The sequence below is a fragment of the Heptranchias perlo genome, chromosome 5 (genome assembly GCF_035084215.1).
Source record: "Heptranchias perlo isolate sHepPer1 chromosome 5, sHepPer1.hap1, whole genome shotgun sequence".
NCBI classification, from domain to species: Eukaryota; Metazoa; Chordata; class Chondrichthyes; order Hexanchiformes; family Hexanchidae; genus Heptranchias; species Heptranchias perlo.
The window spans coordinates 55,621,121-55,643,356 of NC_090329.1; the positions used below are offsets into that span (position 1 = coordinate 55,621,121).

The following is a 22,236-nucleotide window of genomic DNA, read 5'->3' on the forward strand; positions in this document are numbered from 1 at the left end:
CCCAAGTCCAGGTCATTAATATATATCAAAAAGAGCAGTGGTCCTAATACCGACCCCTGGGGAACACGACTGTATACTTCCCTCTAGTCTGAAAAACTACCGTTCACCACTACTCTCTGCTTTCTGTCCTCTAGTCAATTTTCTATCCATGCTGCCATTGTCCCTTTAATCCCATGGGTTTTAATTTTGCTAATAAGTCTATTTTGTGATACTTTATCAAATGTCTTTTGAAAGTCCATGTACACAACATCAACCCTCTCCATAACTTCAAAGAACTCAATCATGTTAGTCAAACACGATTTTCCTTCAACAAATCCATGCTGACTTTCATTTATTAGCCCATACTTTTCCAAGTGCCAATTTATTTTGTCCTGGATTATTGTCTCTAAAAGTTTCCCCACCACCGACGTCAGGCTGACTGGCCTGTAATTGCTGGGTTTATCCCTCTCCCCTTTTTTTGAACAGGGGTGTAACATTTGCAATCTTTCAGTCCTCCAGCACTATCCCCATATCTAAGCAGGATTGGAAGATTGTGGCCAGAGCCTCTGCAATTTCCACCCTTACTTCCCTCAGTAACCTAGGATGCATCCAATCTGGACCGGGTGACTTTTCTACCTTGAGTACTTCCAACCTTTTAATTACCTCCTCTTTATCTATTTTTATCCTATCCAACATAGATGCTCTTTTTTTCTCAGCAAAAATGTAAAGTTACATGAATAACCAATGTGGTGAAAGGGAAATAGATGAGCATCTTTAATTCAGACACTGATTTTTCCTTTTTTAGATGCACCAGTTGGCCAAGTTGAGCACCAACGTATGTGCAGTAAATGGATGTTTCTCAGACTGGCAAACAGTGGCTAATGGGGTGCCCATGGGTCAGTGTTGGGAACATCTTTGGTAATTTTCCCTCTGTATCCATTTAATGATCTTGATTTAGGCACAAAGGGATGGATATTCAAGTTTGTTGATACCAAACTAGGATTTTTTTTTTGGTCAGCAAGTTTCCTGGCATGTGCAGAAACCCATGACCATGTTTAAGAATCTCCAAATCAAACGACTGAGAAATATACAGCAGGGTTTCTGTTTGCCCAATATGGAATGTAGGGGCACATCCCATTTGTCCAATTCCAGAGAGCTTAGGCACAGGTTGGCAGAGGCAAGACTTAGAATCATAACAGCACAGGAGGCCATTCGGCCCATCGAGCCTGAGCCAGTCATTCACTTAGGGACTACCAAGTATGCATAAGGGTTAATGTTTAACCAGTTAAAACTGTGCAGCATACCAGAGCTGCCTGTTCAGCAGGGATCAGGAACACCCTATCTGTTGGCACATCAACTTGTAGGATATCTGGAACTGAATGGGAAGAATCTTGGCCTCCAGTGACAGGACTACACCTCCAGGTTCCATCAGTGAGCCAGAATGGCTGGTCAATCATCAGTACTGTGGACCTGCCCTGGTTCAGCTATCGGAAGACCGAGTCTGCCACAGAGGGTTGACTTGGTTCTGAATTTTTATTGGCAGGCATTTCATCTGAAAGCCATCTCAACCCAAGGAGAATGAACAGAGAGAAATAACAAACTGCAGGTGACTACTTGAGGACATAAATAAGCCAAAAGAATGGACAGGTAAGAGGCAGATACAGTCTAATACAGAGGATGGGCAGTAATTGATTTTAGGAACAATAATAAAGAATGGAAATATACATTAAATTATAAATATCTCAATGCAGTTGAGGAACAAGGGGATCTAGATACATAAATCCTAAAAATGGATAGACAGCTAAAAAAGCCATTAAGACGACAAATGGGATTTTGGAGTTTACATTAGAAGAAAATGAATACAAGAACAGAGGTCATGATGACTCTGCAGAAAAGAACAGCTGGACCACACCTGAAATACTGTGTAGTTTTGGGTTTTTCACTGCAGGAGGAATATAACAGCACAGGAGAAAGTCCAATACAGATTTACTAGGATGGGTCTGAGTTCGGAGGAAAGACTATAGCAACTAGTGCACGACTCTCTCAAACCGAGATTGAGAGGGGATTTAATTGAGGCATTAAAAATATACAAAAGGAACAGGCAAGATAAACATATATGAATTGGAAATTAAATAGAAGACAAGAAAGCATGATCTCAAGATCTTTTATGAAAATAGTCATCCTTCTTACAAGTGGAAAGCTTTGCTACATGTGATGAATTTTTAAAAATTGGTTAATTACTTGAAGAATATAAGAGAGCATGGGGAGAAAGTAGGAAAATGGCACTGTGCAAAATCAGCCCCCAAGAAGGGCCTAAATTCAATGCGGGCAAGAAGGGCCCAACGGTTTCTTCCTATGTTAAAATTTCTATAGGCGGAATTTAGCTGCTGGGCGGTTGGCCATTGGAGTGTGCGGACTGTCACCGAGGAGATGCTGCAAGAAGCCCAGTCCATTTTAATGGCCGGGCCTCAGTGACATATTAAGCTGTTAATATAGCTATGGGGCCCCCAATTTACACGTATTTATGAGGCTCCCGCTGAGTCAGATGGGCACCTCAACTACCAATTAAATGACCACGTGGCAGTAAAATAGCATTAAGCGTATCACATGGATTTTTATCTCCCTTATGTTTCTAATGTGACTGACTTCTATCCACTCATGAAGTTCAGGCACTGTAATTTGAGATAGCAGTGTTCGATTTTGCGGGTGATGAGTATGTGGCACAGCTCTTCTGTTGTGGTGATTTGAGAGTCTGCCTTTGGGAGGTATAACCCGAACAATCAATGAGTAACAGGACTCCTCTTTTTACAAGTCCTATCTTAAAATACACAGCACTGAAAACAGTCGATGAGCACGTACACAAGCTGGGCCATAAAGGAGCTAATAAAAATCAAAGCATATGTAAATAGAGCTTTTTGTTAATGTTGTGTGTAGCATCTACTACAGTGCAAGCATCACAGGCAAGTGATAGCACATCTGTGGTTAAGATAGTTCCAGACCCTACCCTGTTTTGTGAGTTGTCAAGAAAATGGCACAATGTGGTTTGCAAACTGTATAACACAAAACAAAATCCCAACCATCAACCTGCTGTTGACGAGCTGTGTGCGAACGATGCTTTTTTTTTGCAGTTTACAGAACCTCAATTATTATGATATTATATCGGTGTTTATGGGCTTGTACCTGATCTGCTGAGAGGACTGGTAGTCAGCTTGCACCACATCTCTGTCAATTCCCCCTTTGGCTGGCCAATAGGTAGCACGAGGTGTCGGTCAGGTAGAAGATCCCTGTCCCATTTCCCTTGCTTTGCAGAAAGACATTGCCAACACCTCCCCTCAGATCAGGAACTGAGTGGAGTAGGGATTGAATCTGCAACTTGCCATTCTGGGGCATGGTGCTCAAAGTATCGTGCTGCTGTGATTCCCCTGCTGTTAATAAGTATTGTCAAGACCAGTTCACACATTGGTCAACATACTCAAACTCAGTGACGGCAAATCATTCTGATGCATTTAAGGGGAAGCTACGTAAACACATGAGGGAGAAAGGATTAGAAGGATATGCTGATAGGGTTCGGTGAAGTAGAGAGGGAGGAGGCTCGTGTGGAGTATAAACACCGGCATGGACCTGTTGGGCCGATTGGCCTGTTTCTGTGCTGTACATTCTGTGCAATTCTACGTAATTCTCTGCGACTACTATTTCTATCGTTTTGGGAAGACAGCTACGTTGAAGAGATTTTCAGATAAATAGGCGCAACTTCCTTGATAGAAAACACAGTCTATAATGACAAACAGGAACATCACCTGCAGAACCAGAAGGTAACAACAGCAAAAGTATCGATTAAAGCACAATATTTTCATAAGAGCTAACCATTCTAAATCACTTAGCTACAACATACCTTTCACTTGCTGGCAAAATCAGAGTAATTTCAGACAATACTAGTATATCACCCACGGCATGGGTAATGAAGGTCACTTATGTGCAGAAGCTGGGAAAATGTTATGACAGTGCATTTGTGGAAGACATTGCAATTATGCCCACTTGTGCCACTCAAGGCAGAAACAAAACAGCAGTGAGAGACATTGAGCCCACCGATCACATATGGCAATGGCACAAAGATGTCTCAACCCAAAGTCTTGATGAAGGTTTGAAGTTCCTAGAATGGAGCAGAAGGCAAGCCTCATAGGAAGGGGCTATGTGGGGGGGGGGGAAGTTGTTGGAATTATTAAAAGATGGGGTGGTTAAGTAATTGTGATTTTTTTTTCAGAAATCCATAGTTTTTCAGTGCATTTCTTATGTTGCAAATGTTATTCTTAGGGGTATATTGTGATAGAGGAAGCAAGTGGCAAACCAATCTGGCAGTTCAAGTGAATGGTTCATTTTTTTTTGTCAATGGCAATTTTTTTGAGAGCTGGTGAAATAACAAATGCTGAAGTAATTTTGATTGGTTGCTTCTAGTGAGGAAATCTGAACCAATTAGTATGCTTCGCACTCTACAGACATGCCAGATGCAAAACTTTTAACTGCGTTGACAGACAGATGTGTATAATTGCTAATTAAAAACAAAGACAATTAAATATAAGTACTCAAAATATGTGCACAATAAAAATAAAAAATGCATTCTGAAAAGCACTGCATGCTGCCTCATGTTATTTATTTTGCCATAATTAAAGTAATCATAAATTGCACTGCACTTTGCAGCAATCAGCACTTCATTAACATGACAATAGTTAGATGTTGCTGGTCAAAACAAAAGAGTAAAAATTCTAACCTGCTGTTTTTCAGACCTTACCTCAGTAGCCTCAGTTCAGCCAATAGGGTGGGATTCTGCTGTGCTTTCTCTGGGGTGGGTTGTGAGGCCTGCTCATGTTCTAATCTGAGACGTTGGATTTCCTGAAGGATCTCCCTGAAAACAAGACCAGCAAGATGGAAGAGTTACTCTGAAAGATAAGATGACAATTTAGCAGGTAATCATTCCAGTAACACACCAATGCCTCGTACTCTCTCCAAAAATCAAGTAGACCATTACTAGTCAATGTGGAGAGGGATTAATAAATATCCTTCAATTAAGATTAATTCTAAATGTGCAGTGCCTCACAACAGCCTCATGATTAAATTTTCCCTAATTCTAAATAGTAACTAAACAAATCTATCTCTGAAAAAGTGGTGTTCCTCGCTCCATCTATTTGGAATGTATTCCAGTTATTGTAGCAGGCATAAATATTAGTAAAACAGTGTGCATACTCAACAACAACAAATTGCATTTATGTATCAGTTTGTACATAGAAAAACATCCCATGGTGCTTCAGAGACTTAATCAGACAAAAACGATGTAGAGCCAAAGAAGGAGATATTAAGAAGGGTGACCCAAAACTTGGTCAAGGAGATGAATTTTCAGGAGGATTTTAACAGGATGAGAGGTGGGTGGAATAGTGGAGAGGTTTAGGGATGAAGTTCCCAGAGCATCAGGCCTACGTGGCTGAAAGCATGGCCACCAATGGTTGAGCATAAGGAGGGAGGGATGCAGAAGAGACCAGAGTCAGAGGAACAGAGAGTTCAGGGGAGAGGGAGGAATGTAAGGCGAAGACAGTTATAGAGATAGGGAGGGGTGAGGCCACGAAATGAGGGTAAGAATTTTAAACTAGAGGTGTTACGGGACAGGGAGTCAATGTAGGTCAGCAAGGACAGGGGTGATGGATGAGCAGGACCAGGTGCAGGATAGGACATGGGCAGCAGAGTTTTGGATGAGCTGAAGTTTACAGACCATATGGGATAGAAGGCCAGCCATAAGAGTATTGGAATAGTCAAGTCTGGAGGTGACAAAGGCATGGATGAGAGGTTCAGCAGCAATAGGCTGAGGCAGGGGCAAAGATGGGTGATGTTACAGAGGTGAAATTAGGATTTTTTGTGATGGAAAGGATGTGGGATCGGGAGTTAATGCTTGGGTTGAATAGGAAGCTAAGGTTTCAAATAGTCTGATTCACCTGGGTCAGTGGTCAGGGAAGGAATGGAATTAGTGGCAAGGGCATGGAGTTTGTGGCGGGGACCGAAGATGATGGTTTAGGTCTTCCCAACGTTTAACTGGAAGAAATTGTGGCTCATCCAAGACTGGATTATGGACAAGTAGTTTGTGGAGGGGTTGCAGGAGGTGGTGGAGAGGTAGAGCTGGATGTCATCAGCATACATGTGGAAGCTGACCCCATGTCTTCTGCACACTGTTGACCTCTGCTCTTCATTGTGGGTTCCTGCTAATCAGAGCCCAAATCCAGGGGGTAAAGTGCAGAGGTTTGTATTCAAACAGTGCATTGCGGATATCCAGCTCTACTGCTGAAAAGAAAATATGTCCCAAAGTGATTGACATCTGTTGCACAATATTCTTAGAGGCAAGTTTCTTTGACTTCTTTATGTGAGGAAAACTTACATATGCAGCAACTATTTACAATGCATTTTTAGCAAGGTTAGTACATGTTATCAGTCTCATTTATACATTCTCTGCCAAAAGCAGAAATTGGGTCCCAGGAAGGCCCTGAGGATTAAACTATTGAGTTAATGTTACAGAACTATATTACTCCCTGTAATTCTTTGTAACTCTGTAATGCTCCCTTGATTGAATTCTTTCTTATTTATTTCTATTCCTAATAGAAATGTCTAAGAGCATGTGAAAGGGAACTGAAAGCAACTCTGTGGAATCGCTGGCAGATAACCAGTAGTGCATTCTTCAGATCAGTGAGTTAAATGTTTCCCTTAAGTACATTACTGGTCTTGCATCTTTCTTGTGAAATACAAGATTACATCTATGCTTCCTGGCAGCTTAGTTCTCAAACTCAAAAACACACTCACTAAACCGATGGCTCCAGTGCTTTCTTGCTTTTAGGGCTTCTGGTGGCTGAATCTGTCCTGGAAAATCCAAGAAAGAATAGCAATCCATCTGTGAGTAGTTCCATGTTGAAGGCAGGGCCACAAAGCAGCATGGGTACATTTAAAGAAAAACACATGGAGATCCTTTGAAGAACCATTCAGTAGTGCAACAATGGGCAGCCATGAGTTGTTGTACTAAAGCACTGCATTACACCTGTGATTCCACAATCACTGAAGGACAATAGTGGGTGGAAGCCTGGCGTGTCTCCATAGGGAGGGAAAAATCAGATGGCATTAACTTAAGCTGCTCTAATGCAATTCCCCACTGCCATTTACAGTGTTGTAACACAAGCATTGTTCTCTTCTTCAGGGATTGCTGTGACACCCAGTGGGAAAGAAAGGGGAGGAGCTTTTTTTCCCCAATGGAGATATAAATAAAGAAAAGTTAATTAAGTAAAAAATGATGAAAGCACCAAACAGGATTTAAAAATGCACTGATGACAATACAAACCCAAAATGGAAAGTTTTTATTGATGATGGTGCTCACACAGAGTCTTTGACTTAAGAAACAATAAGAGATTTGTTACTTTATTGGAAGTGAAATATAGAACACTCAATAATGGAAACAGAATTGAGGATAAGACCTGTTCGGCAATTTTAAAGGACTTGCAAAAGTAACAGAATTATAATAACAGGGGGTGGCTTTAACTACCATAAGATAGATTGGCAAAAGTTTGTGATCAATGTAGCAGTGGTTCTTGGACTGTTTCTTCACAGTAAGTTGCATGTCCAACCAGGAACGGTGCAATGCTAGATCTGATTCTAGTTAACAAGGTAGAACCAATAAATAACCTGAAGGTAAGAAAACACTTAGAAAATAGTGACCATAACTTAATTAAGTTCACATTGAAAATAGATAATGAAAAAGAGTCAAAGTTATTGGCCCAGAAATTCGGCCACACATCGCCCGTTTTTCAGGTGATAAATGCCCTGCTAAGCCTCCAACATGGTGGGCAGGAAGCATACGCTCATTACGAGCCAGAAGTGTGCCACCCGCCATATTGGTAAAGACAAAAAAAAATCAGCGTGCAACGCCCACACCTGAAACAGGCATTGGACCTTTGCATATGCAAATAACGGGGCCTAACGCCTGTTTGAGGTTCCCACTGCAATATTTGTTTGCACCAGTTGCACTCAGGAAAACCAGGTCTCCGTGCAGCCTAACGGGCGGTCCTTAAAGGTACTGCTGCAGGCCGCAACCGACAAGGTAAGATATAAAAAAATAAGTGCTCCTCCTGACCCAACATTCAAAGAGCATGGTCCGCTGCCGGCCACCACTCCCCACCCACCGATTGCCGCAGCTGCCTCCCCTCTCCCGATTGTCACCGTTACCTTCCTTCCCAATTGCCCCCCTTTCTGGTCGTCTTTAATCACTTATTTGAGGGCCACTTCTGGCATCACAATGGCCTGATCTTCCATCCCACTTCGCCAGTGAGCTGCCTGTTACTGTCCGCAGCTCACCGGCTCAATGGTAATGAGGCCCGAGGCCCAATATCGGGTGCGCCTCGGGCCTCACCATTCAGGTGCAGGAATAGTTCTTGCCCCCATAGTGGGGGCGCTTGAATTTCTAGCCCACTGTACTGGAAATGAGCTAATTTCAGTGGATGAAAGGGACTGAGTTTAGATTAATTGGAAAAAATGACAGATGTAACAGTGAACGAGAAGTGAGAAGTATTTCATCATGAGATGTACAAGATGCAGGTGGAATACATTCTTACTAGGGGTAGAATATAGGAAAGCACGGGACTGGAAAAAACTCTGGGGTCCATTTGACCATTTCAAAAATGCATACCTCTCAATCATCCACTCCCTCAAATATCTATCCATTTATTCCTTAAATTTCTGCCAGAGATTAGGGAGACTCCACTGCCTCTCTAGACAATCTGATGCAGTAAAATGTTACAGGAAAATGAATTAGAGTAGTTAGCTCTTGCTGAAGAGCAAACACAACCATAAGCACAGGCATGAAGTGATGAATAGCCACCTTCTTAGCTATAATTACTGGGGCTTTAGTCATAGGAGGGAGAAGTAGGGAGGAAAACCCACTGAGCTGCCACAAACATCCGTACAAGGGGGGCCGGGAGAATTTAGGGCCAATATGTTTAATTGAACTTGGAGTTTTCTTTTAAATGACTTTCTCCTCAAACTCTCTGTTAGGTCAAGTTCATTCTGGACTCTATACTGCAAATGGGTGTTCCTGTGTAACCCAGTGTGCTTTGCTGACTGACTCTGAAGTAATGCATTACATATTGACAGTCCATTGTACTCACATGTAGGGGAATTAAAAAGAAAAGCTACTTTAATTTGAGAAAATTTCTTAGAACCAACATCTGTTTTTAAGAAAACTGACCTGTGCCTAGCAGCAGTTCTACAAAAGTGACAAATTTATTCATGCTGCAATTAAACTGTGGGCTTCATCTGGGAGTGGTACTGTAATTGCTTCAATTACAGGGAGGTTGGAATTATATCACCAACATTGTGCCACTACTAAATTGAAGAAAAGCGGAGCACAATACACGTCGGTGGAATTTTTAATGTTAGTAAAGAGTGATATGCACTGTTGGCTCTTTACCAACAACAGAAATGTGTTGGTGTTCCAGTCGAGTACCTGGAAACCTTTTACAATTTAAGTTTATGAAGTTCATTTCACACTGTTACACAGCAGCCAATGTGAAACTGAAATGGTAAAAAACTAACCCGCACTCAGATGGTTTCACACCCTAAGCTGAATCCTGAACTCACATTAGTTTGGCTGGAGTTATAATGCACATTTTGTGTCACCGTGAAGTATGGGTTTTTGGGGATTTCATGGAACAAAAATTAGAAAGTCACCAGTTAACAACCTAATTCTAAACAAAAATGCTGTATTTACTTGCAGTTCATAATTAGTATAAAATTGCTCCCTGTTTTATAAGCTGATAATCTTTTAAATTGTGGTATACATTGTGCCCATTTATTTAAAGGGTGTGAAAACATGTACCAGGATGTGACTTAGACATGAGATCTCACAGTAGGTGAATAAGTAACAATTTGAAGAATCTGGGTACAAGATTGTTTCATGAACTTAGCCATCGATACAAAACAGTGCACCTGCAACGCCACTGCTATGGCACCTAATGTGACTTTTCTTACCTATTTTTATTTTCCAGTTCTGCAATTAGCTGCCGCTGCTGCTTGTTGGCATCGAAGTTGAAAGCCAGTTCTGATGTTGAACGCTGCTAAAATAGTTAAAAAAAAACATTTTTCAACAACCATATAATCAGCAGTTCATTTTATCATATTTTCCCTTCATCCTCTCTCCTCAACAATGCAACGTTCTGCTCCGGCTGAATAGATCGGGCCATGAATGGTTCTGAGCTACATGATGCTAATGCCATTCTTCAGCTCAGCTGACAGGAGATGTGCGATGCATGTGATTTTTTTTTCTCCCTCTTAATAGTCTTCAGCAGCTTAGGGCACAATTTATGTTAACTACTGGGTCTCTCCACAGTGAAACAAGTTCAAATTTTCTTTCTAACTTCTTCTCTGACTTGAGATCTGATGAAGATTCTCTACATGAGATGTTAACCCACCTTTTGTATTTTCACTTGTGAACAGGCCTTCTATGCATAGCAAGAATTTTGCATTTATATTTCAGATTTTCCCCCCCCTTTTCTCTTGACTTCTCTCTCTAGCAGTCTGTCTCATCTAATGGTCTAGTAGAGAAGTCCAGCAGCGTGTCACATGCACTGTTGGCCAGATTATATTTAGAGACAATCTTGAAAAACCATGAGCCTTGAAAATTATAATTGCAGCAAATAACTCCAGTTGTCACTTGTATATTTTAGCCTATTTTGTTTTAACTCAAATTTTCTCAACCAATTCTGAAAGGGATTAACAACATTTTCATAACTGCTAAGTTACAGCAAACAATCAGAACATCAGGTATGACTAACATTCTCTCTAACCAGAGTTATGAACAAAAGGGAAACGTCTGGTTCCTGTAACAACTGAGCCCCCAGGACTGAAATGACTTTTGTGAAGAGACAAAACGATCTCCATCCACACTTCAGTCTGCAATATTAGTAACATTGAAAATACATTCAACAAGATAGAAATCCAAAGCTGCAAAAACTACAACTGATTCAGGCTTGAAGTTGTTGGTATGGGCAAGTTATATCTTATGGAAAAGTTGCCTATCTTGTGTCTTCCAGGCATCAGCTAGTTCAGCTTGTCCTATAAAACTGTTCAATGTTAGAGTCCTGGACATCTGAATTTACCTTTTAAACATAGACACCAGGAATTTCCTCCAGGTTTCTCCTGTTCCTCCATTGTAACTTAGGCAGAAATCCCGTTAACACGCGTAAACGTGCCTTCTGCTGAAGTTACGGCGGTGGAGCAGGAACAGCTCAGAGAAATTCCTGTTGAGAATCTAAGAATCCAATAAACACCTATTTTTACTGTGAGAGGCCAGAGTTGAGAAATGGAGAGTTGGGGGAGTGGCGGCGGGGGGGGTTGTCGGGCTCAAAGACGTGACAGAGATAGCGATGTGCAGAGCCCTGAAGAGGTTTAAACACCAGGTTGAGAATTTTGAGAAGGGTGCCAATAGAGGTCAGTGAGGATGGGGTGATGGACAAGCAGGACATGGTGTGGGACAGGATGCAGGCAACAGAGTTTTGAATTAGCTGATGTTTATGAAAGTTAGAGGATGGGAGGTTAGCCAGGAGAGAATTAAGAATAGTCAAGTCTGGAGGTGACAAAAGCACGAATGATGGTTTCAGCAGCAAATAGGCTGAGGTAAGGACAGACACAGACGATGTTGCAGAGGTGGAAATAGGTGATCTTTGTGATGGACAGGATATGGAGTCAGAAGCTCAGCTCAAGGATGTCAAGGTTTCAAGCAGGTTCAGCCTGAGACAGTGGCTGGGGAGGAGTACAGAGTCAATGGCAAGGGTACTGTGCTTGAGGTGGGGGCCGAAGATGATGGCATTAGTACCCTTAATCACTATTGCACTCGAGGTGTTACCTTCATATTATGCATGTATTTTTCAGACAGGAAGTTGCCTTTAACTCCCATTGGGTACAGCTGTTTGTAGAGTAACAGGGCAGCAAACACATCTGCTAACCTACAAGTTTCTGTATCTAGTCAAAATACAAATAAGCTCACCAGGTGTAAGTAAGTACTCATGTTCAACAGTGTGCATACAGATTTAAAATATCACATGAACTTTGTCTCCACTGGAATGGATTCTGGTCTGAACAGAAGAATATTTAAAAACAGGTGAAGGCTGTGAAGCCCAACAAGTTCATCTCTTTCTGACAGATTTACCCTATCCACTCAGCATCTTACCATACATCTCAAATGCTTCTTTCTCCATCAACACCTCTAGTCAGCTTTTGATCCCAATTGCTTCAACAGCCTTTCCTGTAACTTACTCCACAAGGCTATAACCCTTTGAATAAAAAAAATTCAACCCGATTTCCCTCCTTACTCCTAATTTGCTCATTTTTCACAGCTATTTGATTCCCATGCTATCAGGTTCCTAATCTTCAGCTCACTGCTACAAGGACTCGACTGGCAGACAATTCACTTCTCCACAGGGAGATGGTAAACTGGAAGGGGTGGCTCTTTCTGGTGGCCTCAACTTACAGTGGGGACATGGGAGCAGGTCCCATGTCTGTGCTCCCTGTCACAAGTTGTAATTAACCTGAGGGAGAGGAGGAGAAGGAAAACTGGAGTTCCATCTGTTCGTAATAAACAAAAACCCAGAATAGTTGCTGAAAACATCACTGGTTACACTATCCACGAACCCTGGGGAACGATGTTAAGTGTGACGGAGAAATTGGGATAAATGTGATTTATTGCTCTTGTTTTCAATGCTTATTCCAAACCAATGTACATTTTTAATGCTGAAGAGTACTTTTTTAGCATCGTGACAGAGGTTAATACTGCAACGGAATATGAATGCTTTCATTTGCATTAATTTCTGCCACATTCTGGCGCCAGTGAAATTACAAAAGACTACCGTGCAGAAGTTTGGGGGTTACTGGCATCATGAAAAAACACTCGGCAAACCTATTTTTATACATTTCCAAATTTATGTGGCTATGTAAATTGTTTCAGTTGCCCCTATCGGCACTGTAACAAAAATCATCCCCGATTCCTTTCTTAAAAAAATACAGAAGAAGAAAAGGCAATTTGCTCATCAAGCTAATTCCCTCTTAAAAAAAAAATTGACCCAGTCCATCTAACCCACTCAATCTCCTGAGGGCAGTGCATACCCACAGGGATATCCCCAAGATAAACCTTGCGTGAAATTTATCTCTGTCTCCCAAAGGCAATCAAACAAAACTCAATGACATTAATCCAGACTTACGACCTGCATTAATCAACTCTAATCAGTACTTTGCATCTGTCTTCACTCAAGAAGAGGATGCTGCCAATGTCACAGTAAAGGAGGAGGTAGTAGAAAAATTGGATAGGATAAAAATAGATAAGGAGGAGGTACTAAAAAGATTGGTAGCGCTCAAAGTAGAAAAGTCACCTGGTCCAGATGAGATACATCCTAGGTTACTGAGGGAAGTAAGGGTGGGAAATGCGGAGACTCTGGCCACAATCTTTCAATCCTTCTTAGATATGGGAGTGGTGCCAGAGGACTGCAAATGTTACACCTCTGTTCAAAAAGGGAGGAGGGATAAACCCAGCAACTATAGGCCAGTCAGCCTAATGTCAGTAGTGGAGAAACTTTTAGAGACATTAATCCGGGTCACAATTAATTGACGCTTGGAAAAATATAGGTTCATAAATGAAAGTCAGCACGGATTTGTTAAAGGCAAATCTTGTTTGACCAACTTGATGGAGTTCTTTTAATGAAGTGACAGAGAGGTTTGATGAGGGTAGTACGGTTGATGTTGTGTACATGGACTTTCAAAAGGAGTTTGATAAAGTACCACATAATAGACTTGGTAGCAAAATTGAAGCTAACAATTTTTCTTCATCAGGATTAAAGAGGCAGTTGCTGCATGGATATGAAATTGGCTAAGGGACAGAAAGCAGAGAGTAGTGGTGAACAGTTGTTTTTCAGACTGGAGGGAAGTATACAGTGGTGTCCCCCTGGAGTCAGTGTTAGGACCACTGTTGTTTTGATATATAATAATGACCTGGACTTGGGTATACAGGGCATAATTTCAAAGTTTACAGATGATATGAAACTCACAAATATTGTCAACAGTCAGGAGGTAAGTAACAGAATACAGGAGGACAGAGACAGACTGGTGAAATGGGCAGACACATGGCAGATGCAATTTAAAGTGGATTAGTGTGAAGTGATGCACTTTGGGAGGAACAACATGGAAAGGCAGTATAATCTAAATGGTATTATTTTGCAGGGCAGGGGGTGGGGGGGGGGGGGAGGGAAAGCAGAGGGACCTGGGGGTGCACATTCACACATCTTTGAAGGTGGCAGGGCAAGTTGATAAGGCTGTTAAGAAAGCAAATGGGATACTTGGCTTTGTAAATAGGGGCATTGAATACAAAAACTAGGGTCATGCTGAACTTGGCGGAGCAGGCTCGAGGGGCCGATTGGCCTACTCCTGCTCCTATTTCTCATGTTCTTTACAAATCACGGTTAGGCCTCAGATGGAGTATTGTGTACAATTCTGGGCACCACACATTAGGAAGGCTGTCAAAGCCTTGGAGAGGAGGTTTGCCAGGGTGACACCAGGGATGAAGGACTTCAGTTATTTGGAGAGATTGGAGAATCTGGGATTGTTCTCCTTGGAGCAGAGAAGGTTAAGGAGAGACCGAAAAGAGGTATTCAAGATTATGAGGGGTTTTGATAGAGTAAGTAGGGAGAAACTGTTCCTCAGGCAATTGGGTTGGTAACCATAGGTCCTGGATTTAAAATAATTGGCAAAAGAACTAGAGGGGAAATGAGGAGAAATTTTTACACACAGAGGATTGTTAAGATCTGGAACGTCATATCTGGAAGGGTGGTGGAAGCAGTTTCCATAGTAACTTTCAAAAGGCAATTGGACATGTACTTGAAGAGGACTAATATGCAGGGTTATGGGGAAAAAGCTGGGGTGTGGGGCTAAACTGGACAGCTCTTTCTAAGAGCCGGCACAGGCACGACAGACCAAATGGCCTCCTTATGTGCTGTAAGATTCTACGATTCTAAGATGAACCTAGTATAACAGAATGGAATGGAATGGGTGTTTCTTGACAATGAGCAAAGCCAAGTCAAACTGCTACCAGCCAAGTACATCTTTCACTCTTGTAATCTAACTGATCAAAAGGCACCCTGCTAGTCAATGCTTCTTATAGTGTGTGTTTATAAGGAAGAATTGCAGCATCCTAATAATCACAGTTGTAAACTCTCCTAGCAAACAACATGATTGATCATGTACATTTATCAGTCACTCAGTGGCTACAAATGAATGGCATGGAACAGAGTGCCAGGATCAAACTGACAGTTTGCAGCAGCAGATAATCAAACTAAAATTGAATAAAACTGTCACATGCTACATGTTTTATATACAAGAAATACTCTGGATGCATTTCAAGGCTGTAATGCTACCTTTGGGTTCAGACAACCGTTATAAAACACTTAATTCACTCCTATGATTCATATCATTGTCAGAAACCCTTTGATCGGAAGAATGCCCCAAAATCAATGGCAAAGGTCTATCATTCTACATCTTACAAAAACTTAGTCATCCACATCTTTTGAACTAAATAGCTGTCATTTATTCGATGTTGATGGTCAAACACAAGGCTTGAAAGAAGTGGATAAGTAGAATAAGTCTGTGTTACTTACTGTGTTTCCAGCTTCAGCAGCCAGTCTGGCAGCATACCTAGCAATCAGCCTGTGTTCTTCATCCAGTCTGCTAGGACTGTCCAGGACACTGTCCACAAATAAATAAAAATCAAAATGTAATCCTTCAGAAATTAGCCTTCATCTTTAGGCAGTGGACCTCACCCTACTGAAGTAAATTGAAGACAGGGACCTGTTCGGTAGTTCAGTTCCATTATTAGTTACTCACTCCAAATCAGCAACGCAACATTACACACCCACCAAACTCCAACAGAGGGTAAAACACCCATCCAACATCCAATGACACAATGCTGTGGGGGCCTCTGATAAAGGCAGTGTTGCAGTATATGGGTTTGGTAGAGCTCGAGCCTAATGTAATGGCAAAATTCGTACATTATCTGGCACTAAAGAAAAATTAGATGCTTTGTCCAATGTTGAAAATGTCACTGTCTAATACTTTTATATTTTAGAGAAAAAAACCCTATTCTTTAACTATTATTAACATCCATTCTCAAGGGTCTCGAAGATAGAAATGCAGTGGGTGATCTTGTATCAACATAATCTGTGGTCAAACACAAAATTGGAGAACTTTGTGTTAACTTCCAAAGGACAGTAATGAATGCAATAAAATAAACTTCTTTGCAGCTACCTTAAATTTCCTTGATAAAGATAGATATTGTAGTTTCAGCTCTGAATAGACTGAGTTTGTGAAATGTCAACGACACATCTGGTTTTGCTCAAAGGGAATCCTCTTCTCTGGTATGTCAAAGTATATCACCTCAGTTGTATCAACCAAGCTATGTGCTTCAGTGTCCGACTACACATGTGCTGATATGCGTGTCGCATGCCAGGCTATGTGCAGGTATGCATGTGGGGTAAGAATGGACAGGTCAAGGAAAATTCAAGCAAGAGCCCTTGAAGATATCGCGCACATATAATTTTAATTACGCTGCCTAGCAATGAAACAGTTAAAACCAAAATGCTGAAATAACCTGTGCTTAACACAGCTAATGTAACCCTAGGTAATATCTTTAAACGATATGTAGGCATAGGGTGATGGCAATTTTGTGTCATGTTGCACATTTGATTCTAGGGGTTGTCATGCCTTCATCTATTAATTGTAAACAATTTTACAACACCAAGTTATAGTCCAACAACTTTATTTTAAATTCCACAACCTTTCAGAGGCTTCCTCCTTCCTCAGGTGAATGGTGTGGAAATGAGATTTTCGAATCCTTCGCATTTGAAAATCACAGAACAATGCCTGGTGATTACTGCCCGTTGCCAAGGCAATCACAGTGAGCAGACAGAAAGGTGTCACCTAAAAGGCCACCGAATATACAAACCCCCCCCAAAAAAAAGAGAGAGAGAGAGAGAAGGAAGACAGTCAATGACATCTCCACATTCATCTATTAAAGTTGACATGACATGATTCTATTCTAGATCACAATCTCAGGTGAGACTCTGCAGTGATGATACATTTGGAATTGCTCTGGATTTAACAGTACTATACAGAGATTCCCCAAGTCACATTTAAACTCATACAAACATAAATAGAGAGTGAAAACCCTACAGCATGACACTATTGATCTCAACTGAGCTACTCGCTACTTCGTGCCAGACAAGTGCCAGGCAATGACCATCTCCAACAAGAGAAAGTCTAACCACCTCCCCCTGACATTCAACGGCATTATCATCACCGAATCCCCCACCATCAACAATCTGGGGGTCACCATTGACCAGAAACTTAACTGGACCAGCCCATATAAATACTGTGGCAACAAGAGCAGGTCAGAGGCTGGGTATTCTGCGGTGAGTGACTCACCTCCTGACTCCCCAAAACCTTTCCAACATCTACAAGGCACAAGTCAGGAGTGTGATGGAATACTCTCCACTTGCCAGGATGAGTGCAGCTCCAACAACACTCAAGAAGCTCGACGCCATCCAGGACAAAGCAGCCCGCTTGATTGGCACCCCATCCGCCACCCTAAACATTCACTCCCTTCACCACCGGCGCACCATGGCTGCCGTGTGTACCATCCACAGGATGCACTGCAGCAACTCGCCAAGGCTTCTTTGACAGCACCTCCCAAACCCGCGACCTCCACCACCTAGAAGGACAAGGGCAGCAGGCACATGGGAACACCACCACCTGCACATTCCCCTCCAAGTCACACACCATTCCGACTTGGAAATATATCTCCGTTCCTTCATCGTCGCTGGGTCAAAATCCTGGAACTCCCTTCCTAACAGCACTGTGGGAGAACCTTCACCACACGGACTGCAGCGGTTTAAGGCGGCGGCTCACCACCACCTTCTCAATGGCAATTAGGGATGGGCAATAAATGCCGGCCTCGCCAGCGACGCCCACATCCCATGAACGAATAAAAAAAAACTCCAAGACAATTCCTTTGTTGTTCCTAAAGTAATCATCTACTGTTCAAAGAAAAACTGTTAAAAAAATGATGATAGTCAATAACTCACTGTAATAGTCCAATTAAAAAAAAATTGATGCACTTTGTAAAGCAATTCAGAGACTGGAGATGGAAACAAACTGCTTGCTGCCCATACGAGAAGTATTGAAACCAAACAAATACAACACTGGCTTTTGTTATCATTTAAATTAAATACGAGCAAAGAAAAGGATTCAGATTGTAAGAAAATCACCAATATATTTAAAGCTGATTGACATATTTGAAATGATTTAAAAAGTAGGGCAAATCTGATGTGAAAACATCACTGTAAAATGAATCATTTATCTATACAAACGACTTAAAATTATGCTTTTCACCTTTGCTTTTCAAACTAAATTCATCTCAACAAAAACACTTAATATTCTGCTAGAAATAGACTTAGTTTTGCTACTGTTACTGATGGGATTATGGCACGGATGAGAGTTAAGCATATCCTGTTTAGTGTTGAGACCGGAACAGAAAAATAGGGATACTCAGTAACAGTGAAGGCCGGAGCTCTCTGTCCCTGTTTCCCCTTTTTGCCACAAATCCACCTCACAGTTTGGTCCCCAATCTTGCCCTTTATGTTACATAGCAAGTGGTTCTGTACCATGAAGGAGAACTGCCTATACACCGTAATACTAGTTGGTAACTGGTGAGTTTGAAACATGACAACGGAATTGGACATCTAAAATATCAAGGTGGCTGGCATGCTCTAAGCAGCCCTTCGTAGGACCTTTCACAATGTTTAAGGCAGACGTCTGTCATACATCTGATGAGGAACCTCTCTGTCTTGGGGCAACAGCTGCTGGAAAAATGATACCTGGAAGTGGGTATGAGAATCGGTTCTCATATCTATATTGGTGTGCGTTTGTGCTGTGATCTGTGGCTTTGTGCTGTGGTCAGGAGAATGGCGACAATACTCTCTCACACTCTCATATTTTACAGTGAGTTCTGCAGCTCACCATGCCACTCAGGGGGAGCTCCTGGTACCTGCTACCCACCTGGCAAGGGCTCAAATGCACACTTGACAGCTGTCGAAGGGTCAACTATTGACTATCCTCCTGCTTGGGGTTGAGGCAGTTCTAAGATGACATGTCTGGTGATAGAAGATTGGAACCAAGTCAACCATCGACGGCAGACTCAGTAATCTGATACCTGAGTCAAGAAGGCTCATAGTACTCCAGAGCACCGTTGACGAGTCCACTCTGGACCAGCCACTCATGAAACCTGGAGGGGCAGACTTGTCACTGGCAACTGATATTCATCCCATTTGGCTCCAGAAAGCCGTGCACAAGCAGCAGAAAGCTGAACAGTTCTCTGTGCTAGTAGGCGGCCTGGTTTTAGTTGGCGAAACTCTGGCAGTCCCCCTGCGTGCACTTGGAGGACCCTTAGCTCTGCCAGTCTGATAAACTTTCTGGGTTTGGTGTAAGAATAGTGGAAATAGGGAAAAATTGACATCTTTTTCTTAATGCTACTAATCATCATGCTCAGGTTATGCTGCGTATTTTGCTGAATTGTAAACTGTTCACCTTTGACTAGTGACTGACCTATGGCACACGCCTTACTAGACAAGGCAGCTACGTGATAAAAGAGGAACAATGACCCAAAAAGTGGAACAATAATCCAAAGACAGCAATAAGACCAGGATCACGACACACTGCGGACAAACAAACTGGCCACCTTGAAAAGGGTCTCATGGTTAGATGAGTAATGTTAAAAATAAGCCAACCATCTCGAATTCTTTGAAAAACTACTTTGTTAATCTGTAACGGTCTTATGAGTGTTGTTCTATATATGGTGTGAGTTTCCTGCGATGGCGGACATAAAAACCCAACGTATTTTGAGCTCAGGGCAAAGGAATCAACGAAGACCACCCAATTGCTAAAAGAACACTTAGCTGTCTGAAGACGACACTCCCGTCAAAAGAACACCTCACTGTCTGATGGTACCCGCTCAAATTTGGTCAGGATATATTTTATTCCAGGGCCCCAACTTCACAGACTGAAAGCAATCATTTTACTTTCTGTCCACTTCATGTCATAATAAATCAAATTTGATTCAGACAGAATTGTTAAAAAATTATGGATACAGGTTGCATTAGATAATATAAAACCTCATGGGAGAAAAAAGCCCAGCAGACTTTTTAAAAAAACACTCCATTCTGATAAAACCATACTGGTTATGCATATTTTCAAACAGCATCTCTCTCTTCACTGTTATGTTAAATGGTTATAAATTGAGAGCCATTCAGCTGAGTATTACAAATATAATATATTAAAATACATCACTATGTTACATAAATGCATGTTTCTTCAGCTCAGTTAAAGTGTTAGCAAACGTCTCTTGGAAACTATTTATTCATCCAAAAAGAGCAAGAGTTGACAGAAAAAAATGGAATAAAATCTAATTTTTCCTGTTCATTTTAATTTTACTGCGCATTGGGGAGCCCAATTAATCAAGCTCGAAATCAGTGAAGATTCTGATTCTGCCTCTAAACCTGTTATAATCCCTCTACAGCTTAGATAATTTAATAAGACTGCTGCTTTTTTAATTGTACTGTAATAACTGAAGTAGCTGATGGCCTCTTTAAATTAAAGATTTTGCTGTAGGTTTTACTACGCAAAATATGATTTTTTTTTCCAGCCTACAAAAATGTAACATGGCCATTGGCAGCTCCTGATTTTTCTCAACATATGTTCATGTTCTACCAGGAATTTCATAACAAATAAGAGTTGCGCATCTCTCAACTTTTCAAATGTCCAATTCAACGTACAACGCTACAACATAGTGAATTCAATGTCAAATAAGGTACAGAAAGACAAATAAAGAAAGGGGAAGAAAGATTGGATTAAGAGAGAAAAAAGAAATAAAGAAAAAGTTAAAAAAAATTAACTTTAAATTTAAAAATTTTTTTCCAACAATTAAAACCTGAGGGAATGAGACTCCATACTTGTAATAGTTAATTTTCAGTGCCAGTGAGGTTGACTGGCAGTAATTAACACTTATCACGTCATTAAAAGGGTACCTGGAGTGAAATGGACAAGCCCTAACTTTCTGTGGCGAGTGGTGAATATCACTCTATTTTTGTGATGTGAGGTACCAGAATTAAATTTTAAGCTATTGGTGAAATAAAGCCTCTCTATTTTTCCCTGGAGCTCATACTGAGTGATAATAGAAGAAGCCAAAGAAACTGAGAGTACATAACCTTTTTTTTAGTTAATAAATGAAATACTAAAGATTTAACTGTGAAACTATGACCTGAAACCACCAGTGCAGAAAATAACTTTCTGGCCCAGAATTTGCTGTAACCAGTCAATGAGTGGCACCCGCCTATAGCTAGACTTGCCCGTGCTTGTCCAATCTCCATGATATTTTGTGCCACAAGTTGCTGGAAGTGCGAGATAGAAACGGCACGGGGCCCTCTACAGGGCATCTGGGATCTGAGTGAACAGAGCAAACAACTGTGTATCTCTTGAACCAATCAAATTGAAGGATTGTGAAATTAACACCGCAAGGACTGAGAAGGAAGTGTAAATTAGAGTAGGTGAATTCAATGTCAAATCAGGTACAGAAAGAGAAATAAAGAGAAGGAAAGAAAGATTGGATTAAGAGAGAGAGAAAAAAAGGGAAAGAAAAAGAAAAAAAAATAATTTTAAATTTAAAAAAAATCTCCAATAACAATTAAAACTTGAATGGATGAGACTCCATACTTTTAATAATTTTCAGTGCCAGAGAGTTTGACTGGCAGTAATTAATACTTATCACGTCGTTGAAAGGTTACTTAGACTGAAATGGACAAGACTTAACTTTCTGTGGTGAGTTTAGTTCAGTTCATATCTACTGCACAAATATAGCAACTTAATGCCATTCAATGCATTTCAATGGTGAGGCAGACAGTGAGATGCCGTTTTCGCGAAGCTAACGGCAGAGCGGCGCATCTCGGACAGCAACTTTCGGATTTTCGTGTTTAACTGCGTATCAGCCCCTCGCCTGAAGTTGCTGTACCGTTTGCACTTAAATAACAGCAAACGCCATTAGCCTCACCGTTATTCGGACAGCAAATTCTGGGCCAATAAAAATGGCTGATGTTATGG

General features: G+C 41.3%; 1 protein-coding gene across 13 annotated transcripts in view; it reads right to left on the bottom strand.

The window, feature by feature from the left end:
* Positions 1-22,236, bottom strand: part of LOC137321765 (dystrobrevin beta-like) — a 534,882-nt gene that overhangs the window by 104,448 nt on the left and 408,198 nt on the right. For all 13 annotated transcript variants that reach the window (XM_067984400.1, XM_067984401.1, XM_067984410.1 and 10 more), the window contains 3 exons: positions 15,690-15,777; positions 10,024-10,109; positions 4,766-4,879 (listed from right to left, as the gene is read on the bottom strand). In XM_067984400.1, coding sequence (XP_067840501.1) covers positions 4,766-4,879; positions 10,024-10,109; positions 15,690-15,777 — 288 coding nt within the window. The remainder of the gene's footprint in view (positions 1-4,765; positions 4,880-10,023; positions 10,110-15,689; positions 15,778-22,236) is intronic.